Source organism: Aythya ferina (genome assembly GCF_964211825.1).
Source record: "Aythya ferina genome assembly, chromosome: 7".
In the NCBI taxonomy this organism is placed as follows: domain Eukaryota; kingdom Metazoa; phylum Chordata; class Aves; order Anseriformes; family Anatidae; genus Aythya; species Aythya ferina.
In genome coordinates this window covers 37,707,020-37,718,403 of record NC_140302.1, presented here as the reverse complement: position 1 = coordinate 37,718,403, position 11,384 = coordinate 37,707,020, and the positions used below count along the sequence as shown (strand labels likewise).

At 49.5% G+C, this 11,384-nt stretch overlaps 2 protein-coding genes across 3 annotated transcripts in view; one reads left to right on the top strand and one right to left on the bottom strand.

Annotated features, from left to right (window-relative positions):
* The first annotated feature begins 1,183 nt into the window (after positions 1–1,183).
* NKX6-2 (NK6 homeobox 2) lies at positions 1,184–3,900 on the top strand. The gene is made up of 3 exons (XM_084526562.1): positions 1,184–1,813; positions 2,139–2,311; positions 3,037–3,900. Exons 1-3 carry the CDS (start codon positions 1,399–1,401, stop codon positions 3,283–3,285), a joined length of 837 nt encoding a protein of 278 aa, XP_084382688.1. The 5' UTR covers positions 1,184–1,398; the 3' UTR covers positions 3,286–3,900.
* Positions 3,901–6,306: 2,406 nt separating this feature from the next.
* Positions 6,307–11,384, bottom strand: part of INPP5A (inositol polyphosphate-5-phosphatase A) — a 242,488-nt gene continuing 237,410 nt past the window's right edge. Inside the window, exons 14-16 of one of the 2 annotated variants that reach the window (XM_084526367.1) lie at positions 9,413–9,481; positions 7,980–8,067; positions 6,307–7,885 (exon numbers count right to left, since the gene is read on the bottom strand). In XM_084526367.1, coding sequence (XP_084382493.1) covers positions 7,987–8,067; positions 9,413–9,481 — 150 coding nt within the window. In that variant the 3' untranslated portion in view covers positions 6,307–7,885; positions 7,980–7,986. The remainder of the gene's footprint in view (positions 7,886–7,979; positions 8,068–9,412; positions 9,482–11,384) is intronic. The other variant, XM_084526366.1, reaches the window with a different exon arrangement.

The window sequence follows — 11,384 nt, the reverse complement described above, 5'->3', positions numbered from 1 at the left end:
TAACCATTCGATTCATGCTTACTTTGTGAACACTTTGAAAAATTTTAATTCCCCACTTCCTATGGTTAGTATTTTTCTTGATTAACAATGCATCAAAAACACAGGAGAAGGCATTTGTGAGGCAAAGAACGCGCTACGAGTCCCGTTTCCGGAAATATTTTCTATGAAAGTCTCAAATCGGAATTCTTCTTGTCTTGACAAGTGAGAACATTTCGGTCGGGAGGAATACCCGTGACAATTTTATTTGCGCAAACGAGCTTCGTGCCGCAGTGATGTGAGGGCCGTTTTTTCCCGCTAAAGGCGAGGCGGTGTACCTGTCCGTCACGTCCCGAAGGAAGACCTCTCAGGCGCCAGCGCGTTTTAAGACGGGTAACAAGCCGGAGCGGCACGGTCCCGGGACGGGCGGTCACTTTTTACAGGCACGCTTTAAGGGATCGACTCTAACTGGGAGGCGGCAGCCGAGGCGCAACGGCAGACACAGCTCGTTCGCTACCCGCCCAAAGACATCGGGTGCGAGCAGCCGCGCTCCTCCCGCACTCCCGGCCGCGCTCCCGGCCCCGCCGCCGCGGGCCGGCCTCCCGGGGCCGCGCCGCGCTCAGAGGCGGGACCCGCCGGCGGCAAGGGCCCGACGGGGCGGGCGGGACGGTGCCGCCGCCCTCCCAGAGCACGGCCGCGCCGTGCGGCGGAGCCCGGGGCAGCGGAAACGGCGAGCGAGCCGCGGGGCGGGGGCGGGCGCGGCGGAGGCGGCCGCGCCGGGCTCCGGGGTCCCGTCGGCGGCGGCGCGGCCACGTGCGGTGCCGCGCGCCCCCACGGCGCCCGGGGGCCGCCCGGCCCGGCGGTGACGTGTCGGGGTGGGGGCGCTCGCCGCCCGCCGATTGGGCCGCGGCGGCGGCGCGGGGCGGCGGCCGCCCAATGGGCGCGCTGCTCGCAGGTGCCCGCGCGGTTATCTGCGCCCCGGGGCGCGGCGCGGAGCGTCCCCGGTGCTGCCGCCGCCGGGACGCGCGGGCGAGGCGCGGAGCGGAGCCCAGCCCAGCCGCAGGGCGCGCACCGCCGGGCCCCTCTCCCGCTGGATCCCGCGCGGGAGCCGCAGCCTGCGGGGGCCGCCCCGGCGGCGCGGGACCGTTCTCCCGGGGCTCCTCGCCTCCCCGCGGTGCCGTCTGGCCGCGCGCCGCTCCGCGCTCCGGCCGGGACGTTGGCGGTGCACGGCGCCGAGGCGCGGGGGCGGGCGGAGCAGCGCCGAGGCTCTCCTGCGCTGAGCAAACTTTGCCGCCGGCTGCCGCTGCCGACCCGCGAGCGGAGAAGAGGGCGACCCGCCCGCGGCCGGCGCTCCCGGCGGGGCTGAGTTCGGGTGGCTGCCGCCTCGCCTGGAGAAGGGCCCGCGCTCGCTGATGACCGCAAATGTTAGCGGTGGGGCAGATGGATGCTAATCGCCAGAGCGCGTTCGTCCTCAGCAGCACGCCGCTGGCCGCGCTGCACAACATGGCCGAGATGAAGACCTCCCTCTTCCCCTACACCCTGCAGAACCCCTCCGGCTTCAAGGCGCCGGCCCTGGGCGGACTCAACACGCAGCTCCCCTTGGGGACGCCGCACGGAATAAGCGACATCCTGGGGCGGCCGGTGGGCACGGCCAGCAACCTGCTGGGCGGGCTGCCCCGCATCAACGGACTGGCGGCCTCGGCGGGGATGTACTTCAACCCCGCGGCCGTCTCCCGGTACCCGAAGCCGCTGGCGGAGCTGCCGGGGCGGCCGCCCATTTTCTGGCCGGGAGTGGTGCAGGGCTCTCCCTGGAGAGACCCTCGGCTCGCCTGTCCCGGTAAGTGCGGCCGGTGCCAGCGGGGTGCGCGGCCCGCTGAGCCTTCCCGGCCGGCGGGCCCGGGGCGGGCGGCGCGGCCCTGCAGACGGGGCGAACGGCCCGGCGGAGGCCTTGGCGCCTCGAAGGCGGACCCCGAGAGGGCCGGAGCCGTCCCCGGACCGGACCCCGCTCTGGAGCCAGCGGCGTCCGAGCGGCTGCGGCGGCGGCGAGCTGGGGCAGCCCCGCTGCAGCCCGGCCCCGTTTAGCGCCGGGCGCAGACCTCGCTCCGAGCTCGCGTCGAGCGCAAGCCCCGTCTCTGACAGAGCTGTTTCTCCTCCGGTTTCAGCTCAGACGGGGATGGTTTTGGACAAGGACGGCAAGAAGAAACACTCGCGACCGACTTTCTCTGGGCAGCAGATTTTTGCTTTGGAGAAAACCTTTGAACAGACGAAGTACTTGGCAGGACCGGAGAGAGCCCGCCTCGCCTATTCCCTAGGGATGACCGAGAGCCAAGTGAAGGTAGGTTCCCGCGGGGTGCGGGGTCCCGGCCGGGCACGGGCCTTCCCCGGCCGCCACCTCTCGCCGCCGAGGCAGCGCTGCCGCTGTTCTCTGCGCTGACTGTCGGCGAACATTCAAAGCCGAAGGGCCGTACGGGATTTTTTTGAAGTCGCTTGTAATTTAAGCTACGACATCTAGATATTGGATAAACTGTAGACCAATTTCTACATAACTTTATTTTTATGATTAGGGCTCTTTGTGCTGAAAACGATTTCAGGAAATATACGTACGCAGCCGAAAAAACAAAAGCCCCACGCAGGTAGTTGGTTTCAATAGGTCAGGTTCCCACAGAGACCCTGTCCAGTGACTGGCACAACTCTTTGTATAGCCACTCAATTTTTTAGGAAAGACTTCAGGTGCCGCGCTCCTTTTCCTGGCCGCCCTGTTTGGTTCTCAGCGGCTGCTCGTTCCGTGAAGCCACCGTGCTACGGTCGCCCAGCTCAGGCTGGCGGCAGGTCCGGGAGAGCCGAGGGGTGACCCACGCGTGTCCCTGCGAGCCCCCTCCCGCTGCTGCCCCGCCGCTTCTGCGCGGTGTCCCCCGGCCCGGGGCGGCCGCGGCCCTGCTCCCGCGCGTTCCCCTGCGCGCGGTCCCGGTACCGGGAAGGGGCGGCCGTGGGCGGCGGGCCCGGGGCTGCTGTCGGGCGGGCCGGCGGCGGCGGGGCTGAGCGGCTCCCGTGTCGGTCCAGGTCTGGTTCCAGAACAGACGGACCAAGTGGCGGAAGCGGCATGCGGCGGAGATGGCCTCGGCCAAGAAGAAGCACGACTCCGAGACGGAGAAGCTGAAGGAGAGCTCGGACAATGAGGACGATGATGAATACAACAAGCCCCTGGACCCCAACTCAGACGATGAAAAAATCACGAGGCTATTGAAAAAGCACAAATCCACGAACCTCTCCCTCGTCAGCCCCTGCAGCACCAGCTCGGACACCTTGTGAGGGCGCGGGCACTGACAGCTGCTCTGGGCGCCTGCGGCCAGGTGAGCCGCCACGGTAGGCACTGCGACGGAGACCAATTGTACCTGGATGTTTAAAGTGGTGTGTTGTACAGCCTAAGATGTATGTGAAATGTATATATTTTTTACAGAATAAGTTATGAAATTATTTTCCTTCTCATCGATGTAAATTTCAGAGGAATCTTTCCAACTTCTTGGGTTTCGTTTTGTGCTCCTTTAAGGTTTGCCCCCACCCCTTGCCTTTCTTTCAGCCTTGTTGCCGTATTCCTGCTCCTAACAATCAGATTTTGTTACTGTTTTGTATGGATAGCCAGATCCACGCTCAGTCACTTTGTATATAGTAAACTTCAGATTTTGTGACGTATCTTTCTAGTATAAAAACAGATGTTTTCTTTCACTCCCTCCCTCTACTCTGTTTTTGGCGGTTTGATTTCTCCTGCCTCTGGATTTTACGCTTAATAATACCATAAGAGAAAACAACCCCAAAAAAGCGTGAGAGTAAAAATAGATACTTGATTTTAAATCGGATTCAAATAATATTGTCTCCACACGGGTTGGAAAGACTTTGTATAAATCAATAAATTATTTAACAAGCTTCGCCTTTAGCGCCTTTCCCCTGCGCTGACCGTTGCTCCGGCCGCCCGGGGCTGCGCCTCTCCCCGCCGCGAGTGGCCGCGGGGCAGGGGCTTCTCCCTGCCTTCCCCCTTGCTGCTCCAGGGCCTTCGTTTGCACCGGACGGCCCTGCTCGCCGCGGTGGGGTCCTCGGGTAGGGCCGGGCGGCCCCAGGAGCCGGTTGCGGGCGAGGGCGTCGGCTCCGGGGGGAGCGGGGCTCGGAACCGCACAGACACTCGCGACTTGTGCCGCGCTCCGCTGCCCCCAGACCGGGACCGGCAGCGGCTGCGCGGCTCGGGGGGTGCGCCCGCGGGCCGGGGTCCAGCCAGCTCCTGGCAAGAAAGGGGTCCGGTGAGCACCGGCGGGGCGCTACGGGCTCTGCCGCGGGGGATGGGAGGGGCAGGGGCTCGGGTACCACCCGCTGCGCTGTGCGGACAGTGGCAGCCGCAGGAACCCCGAAGGCAAACCCCGAGCACGGCGGCGGAGGCTGCAAGCGCCCTCCCCGCAGGGGCCCGCCGAGCTCCCGGGAAGGCGGCTCGGGCCCGCCGGGACAGCGGCCGCACGGCACCGCCCGGGGCCGGCAAAGAGCGGCCCGCGGGGAGCCTCGCGCTGCCGGGGCTCCGCGGGTCTCCTTGCGGGCATATTGGAGGCCTGGTGGGTGAAGCCTGACCGTCCGGCTGCCTCGGCTTTGCTACTTTTTTTGTTTGTTTGTTTGTTTTCTCCGAGGACCGGGCGTTCTTCCTGCGACCGAGCCCCTGCCTCGCAGCCTGAACCGCGGGGCGCCCTGCCCGGCAGCAGGGGGGGAGGGAAGCAATCCCGCCGCCACCGGAGCGCCTCGGCTCCAGCGGGGCTCGGCCGTCCCGCGCCGCCTGCAGCCGCCTGCCGCGGCCCGGCCCGGCCCGGCCCCCTCCCCCGCTCCCCGCACGGAGGCCGGGCCCTGCTCCGCGCCGCCAGCCCCGGGCCGCCCCGGCGTGCGGGGGCGCAGCGCTCGAGGCCCGCGGGGACGGCCCCGGGCGCGCAGCGGCCGTGCCGGGGTTTGCCGGCGGGGAGTCCGCCCGCGCCCCGCGCAGCTGCGGCTGGGCCGGGGGAGGGCGCCGCGGGGCCCGGCGGAGGCACGGGACCGGCGCCCGCTGCGGCCCCGCTCGGCGAACGGCGCGGCCGCGCCCCGCCCGCTGAGCCGAGCCGACCCCTCCGTCGGGGCGTCCCCTGCTGCAGGGCTGCGCCGGGCAGGGGGGTCCCGCAAATTCTTACTCACTGAAAGCAGGGGCTTGGCGAGACATCGCTCAACTTGCACCACGTCTACCAACGGAGTAAATCAAATTTATAAATTAATCTTCGCTTCGGCTTTGAACACACTGAGCCACGACGCTGGAATCGCAGCGAAGAACCGGAGCCGGTTCCATGGCTCCTAAGGGAAAATGACAGTTTAAAACAAACCAAAACTACAACAAAATCCCACACTTGAAAGTCGGGATTATTCACCCCCGCTCCTTTCCGTATTTCTTAAAAAGAAGCGTGCCCCGAGGAGCTCGAAATCTCTGCCCGGTGCAGAGCACCTTCCCGCAGGAGAGGGCGGCTCCGCCGCGCAGCCGAGGGGCTGCCCCGAGGGGACGGGCCCCGCACCGCGGTCACCGGCGGTGCCACGGGGCGATGCGGGCGCGCCGCGGAGAGAGGCTTTGCGGGTGGGTTACCGGACGGAAACCCGATACGTCTCGGTGGCGGAACTCTTATTTACTGGCCTTTGTAGTGTCCTGCAAATGGGAGCGTTTCCGAAGCCCTAACCGCCGTGTGAGCCTCGCACCTTCAAGAGATAACGCCTTTATCTATCTATCTATCTATCTATCTATCTATCAATGCTAAAGTTGCATTTTATAAATTAAATTTGAGACTTTCAACTCAACAAATTACCTTGACAAGTCACCTGTGTAACTAACTCCTCTAGATGGGGTAGGACTTTTCATGGTCTTGCAGTTTATAGCTCCGGTGAATTTATCTATAAATGAAGCTTCAGCCTGAGTTTGAAAAGGCAGTATTTTTTTTTTTTTTTTTTTTTTTTTTTTCTCCCCTAAAACCAGAGATAATCATGAAGGAGTTTATGGTGGCATATTTATTGAACTACTGGGGACTGGCATCTCATCAATAGCTCATAAAATTGTATTACTCTCTGTATGTTAACACTTACTCTGATACTGACTCCTAAATGCCTTTTTCTCAGTTTTTATTGTGTTTTGATTAACACTACTAGCACATTCTATTATGTGTGTTTTCACTCAAAAAATGCCCCTTTTAATTGGCAGGAGATTAAAAGGTAATTCATTATTAAGGAATCTGACAATTTAATAATTTCTGTGTAATCCCCAATGCTCAAATTAACGGGACAGACACAATCACATTCACCATGATCAGTTTTATTGCTTGAGAACCAGAGTACTCATTTCTAAAGGCCTTCAAAGTTACCATGAGTTGAGTTTGCTTAAATAGAATTATTGTGTGGTTATAATGCAACATGGCACAATAACAATACAGAGCTGCAGACATCCTTTGGGCAACAGTACTTAATACAAACCCAGATTGTACTGTTGAGAAAACATTCTGCAAGCAGACATCAAATCATTTTCAACGGTAGTGATTTATACCAAAATCAAGCATCAATCTAATGCCATCACGCAGTCCATGAACTCTGTAGTGTTCTAAATTAAATCAATAAAACATACATTTGTGTTTCATCAACAGACTCCCTAATCACCTTTTAATGTTGTATTTAGTGGTGGGAGAAACAAGATTATATCGTAGGCTGCACTGAGCTACTAACCAGGAAAATTTACAGTCTTTTTTTTTTTTTTTTTTTTCTTTAACACTGTATGGATACAGTCCGTGCCCAATACAGTTGCTACCTGAAGCAGACTATTATTTTCTTCTCCCATGTTGTTATGTTTTAATATAGAATACTTGGCACCATAAAACAGTAACAAAAGACAGACAAAAACAGTTTACAAAATTCTGGAAAGTTACACCCAAACCTAGCTAAGAACTTCACATTCAATCCTTAATATTACATAGAAAGAAGGGATTATAGGAGTAACAAAGTGAAACTGCTAATATATGTGCTATATAGTAAGCTATATAACTGTATCCAGGATGGCACTGCTATATATTATTATATAAATGTTGGTTGTTGATGTACACTTAACTAAACCTGCTAAGACTCCAACACTAACTGCTGATATGGCACGCTCAAGCATTCATATTGGAAAGTATATTTAGCATAAGTTTTGGTCAGGTTTATAAATTATTTATATATCTGTGTATATATACACATACATACATATATATACACACACATATATATGTATGTATAGAAAGCAGCTGCTGTGTGATTCAAAAACCATGTAACATGGCAGTATAGTAAATAACAAGAAAAAATATAAAAATGAAAAAACAAAATACTAAAACTAAAACACAAACCAAAATCCTTGGTTGACAATGAAAATACCATTTAAAACCATCGATATCTCTATCTATACAATCCAATGTACAAAACCCCAAAGTGGTAAAGATATATAATGTTAGGCATGACACCTTTAAAAGTTTATAATATGCTGAAATAGCTTTTCCACATTGACAAACACTTATTAAAAGTTGAAGGTTGTGAAATCTAAAATACATAACATCTCTGCTGTCTATTTAGAGTTTTGGCAACAGAATTGTGACATATATATAAAAAATAATTCCACATTTCTACTTGATGTCACATGAACATACAAGACAGTGAGGTATGTGAGGCTTTTCTCAAACAGAGTCCAGATGCTGAAGCATAGTGTACGATCAGCAGTCTAAAAATGTGGCACTCAGGACTGGATTTATCGATACAGTTGTTACGATTATGTATTTCAGTATACTGCTCATTCCTTCCCCTCCTTGCTACAGTGTAGTTTCACGGAAAATCTTCTCATTTCGTAGGCATCTTTTTCCTGTTGCAGAATTGGCATTTTTTTAAAAAGAAAAATAAACACAGGGGAAATGATGTAGAAAATATAAACGTAAAGGAAAAAAAATGATATTTACCACCACATCACTGCACGACACAACACTTGTGCACATTTGCAATAGGTTTACCTGCCCCAGCAGCTATTCGAAAGGACAGGAACACAGGCTGCAGCAAGTTAGGGAAAAATATAAGTTATACATTTGAAATGCAAACATTTTTTTACAATCAGTAATAAACACAACAGAAATTCCTCTACGACTGGAAACAAAATGACGCAATGATTTCATGGATTAACCTAACTACAAAATGCACACAAGAACTTCAGCAGCTCCTTGTGGATCTCTTCTCCCATTGAAATCTAAGGGGAAATTTCCCACTGATTTCTGCGGGTAGAGGTTCTCCACACAACTCTCATGTACCACAGATTTAGCTCAACTGAAAGCACCATGCTAAAAAAAAAAAAAACATATGAAGTACACTGGTGACAAAATAAACAAAAACTATTATTTCTGAATTGGCTGTTGCAAGCTGCTGACATGCTGAACTTTTTGTTTTACTGTAGAAGTTAGTAAATCTCTGAATTTTAAAATCTGACTTGCATGATACTGGACTAAATATCTTAAATGCATTCTTTCTTAGAAATTCAGTACTCTGTCTCACAAGAACACTGGCCAATAGAAGTAAATATAATGATACATTTGTGGATTTAGATTTATGTGTATGTATGCATACATAAATGGATTTAGTCTTTACCCATCATGGAATTATCATTCAAGAGCCTGAACACTGTCTCTAGGATTGATACATCATCATTGTTGCATGCAAAAACTTGTAAGCTGTGCAAGTTTCTAGTTGTTTTTATACAGGTCCTCCATCATAAAATTCTGCAAAACTTTCAGAAGTTTCTAACCCCTTCAGAGGTTACCCCCTACTCTTTGATCAGATTTTTCAAACAAAGCAATACAGTTTTGCTGTATTTCTACCTTGGCTTTTCATCTGGTATCTTCAGCAGAGAAAATTGTCTGCAAATTCTTGTCTTTTTCTTTGCTTTAGCAACTGGTATTTATTACATAATTCAATATTCTTTTTCTCACATAATGCTTAAATATGGATCTGCCAATATGTTATGTTTTCAATAATCAGCTAGGCACCAAATTAATCAAAATTATGTTTTGGAAGCTATTTTTATAACACAATGAAAAAAATGTTTTACAGGAATAATAGGTGTGTGTAAGTGCACATACATTAGTTCCTACTGATTTTGTGTTTACCATATTTTTCTTCAAGTGCACAACATCGTGTTCTTTAATTTATTTCAAGATACGAGTATCTACTCCATTTGCTGATTTCAGTTGAATTGAAATTTAAAACACTTTCCAAGCTTTAAATCAAAAATATGAAAGACAAATAATTGAATTAAATATAAAATTAAAAGAGACTAGTGCATACATTCTCCTTGCTAATGAAAGAGATACATTATACACAATGCTAAAAAGTTTAATTTAGTTACCTTGTGATCCCCCATACAGACATTTGGCCCAATGTGGTCATATATTACTATCTTCTCATCATTTTCTGACTAGTTTTAAAGAAAGACAAACAAACAAACAAAAAAACAATTAGTTCAACTACTCCAGATTACAGAAACAGAATGACATAAGGAAATGACTTATACAAATAGTTCAGAGCAGTTTCTGAATGAGAGGCTATTCACAGTATCATAGAATCAGGCAACAGAATCATAGAACAGGTGATATTAACGCAGGAATACATCTTTGCTTGGCTTCTCCAGAGGAGGACAGAACAGAATGAATCTTTATGTCCAATACTGCTTGCAGTAACTTGTGCTATTTTTCCACATAAATTAGCTCATGAAATCACTAAACCTACTCCTGGCTTCTAGGACATTAAGAAATTTTAGTGACTAACATTTGGATAGATTAAATTAATCATTAATTTATGTTTGCGTTCAAACCTTTTGCTGTTTGAATGTTGAAATACAGCAATTGGCACCATTCCTTTTTAAAGAACAACACACAATTTTTATAGAATTAGGTAGGATACATGTTGTACTTTGGATTAAATGTAATCCACATTGCCTCATAAGAGTGTTTTATTTCTTCATACAATTGTTTTTAAATGTTAAGACGTACGAATTAATGATGTAGTTTATTAATATAATCTTTTATCGTTTCTATGAGCTATGTTCCTCCATCAGAAAAAAGCATTAAGTAATTTTAAGAAAATCAGCAGTAAATGAAATATGACATTCCTCTAGTCTCCATTGTGAACTGCTTTCATTTTGTTCTGCGTTGAACTTTATCCTTATACAATGACTTTAGCTTTTGTAGTTTTATGAATAATGAAATAACAATAAAGCCTTTCCGCCATTTGCAAAAAAAAAAAAAAAAAAAAAAAAAAGGAATTTTCAGAATGTTTTGTTTCTCTAACACAATACTTCAGGAATAAATACAAACACATTGCCATACACAACAATTTCTTACTATGCTAAACAATTTCTATAAGCTAATTAAATCTGCAACCTGCACACTCTCAAGTTTCTAATACAATTGTAGATGTGCTTTAAACTAGTTGGCAATACTAATTTATTTTGTATGAAACAGTCAAGACTTTCTCATCTGTAATCAGTCAAGTTTGACTGGGCAATAACTTTATATAAACAGTAGCATTTAGGACTATAAAGTTAAAACTGAATTATCTTTAATGCAGTAAGGAAGCTTAAGGTCAGATTTACTTTATAGCATGGTTGTCTGCCAAAAATATAAAAACATAACCTTCTGCATTGTATGCATGAGCACTTTCCAATATTTCAAGATCATAATGCCACTAGCATCGGAAGTGGGGATACATTCATCAAAAGCGACTTGATAATTTACAAAGGCAGCATAAAATTGTGGATTTTCAACTGCATAATCTTTAGACAGATAAACAAATTACAGTGGTGCACAAGCAGAAACAATATACACTTGGCTGAGCATTCATTACTTCATGCTATCAGGCATCAACGCAACTCCCTAGCAGTGGGCAACCTTTGGTGTTTTAGGGCTCAGGAGGCATAAAATAACATGATGGTGAGGTAACCGACCATAGCATGATAGATGATGTTGCATGAAAGCTGTTTACAGCCCCATGTCTGTACAATCTGTAATGCCTACTGTGTAGCTGAACACACCGTACAGTGTGGCAATTTGTGGATACTATCCTTTCTTTACATAAGATTAAAATGCAGACTTACTACAATTTTTATTTAAAATAAAATATTGATTTGCTAAAACAAAAAATATTTTTTTAATTTGCCTATGAGAATTAATATAGCAAAATAATTGCCTGCATAAGCATTTCCAATAGCTAATTAGACAAAAAAGATCTTTAAAAATTGATTTACTTTTAAATTTTAAGAATTTGGTATATTGCAATCTGTTAATTAAAATTTGCTTTTAGTTTCTTAGCAGTAGCAGATC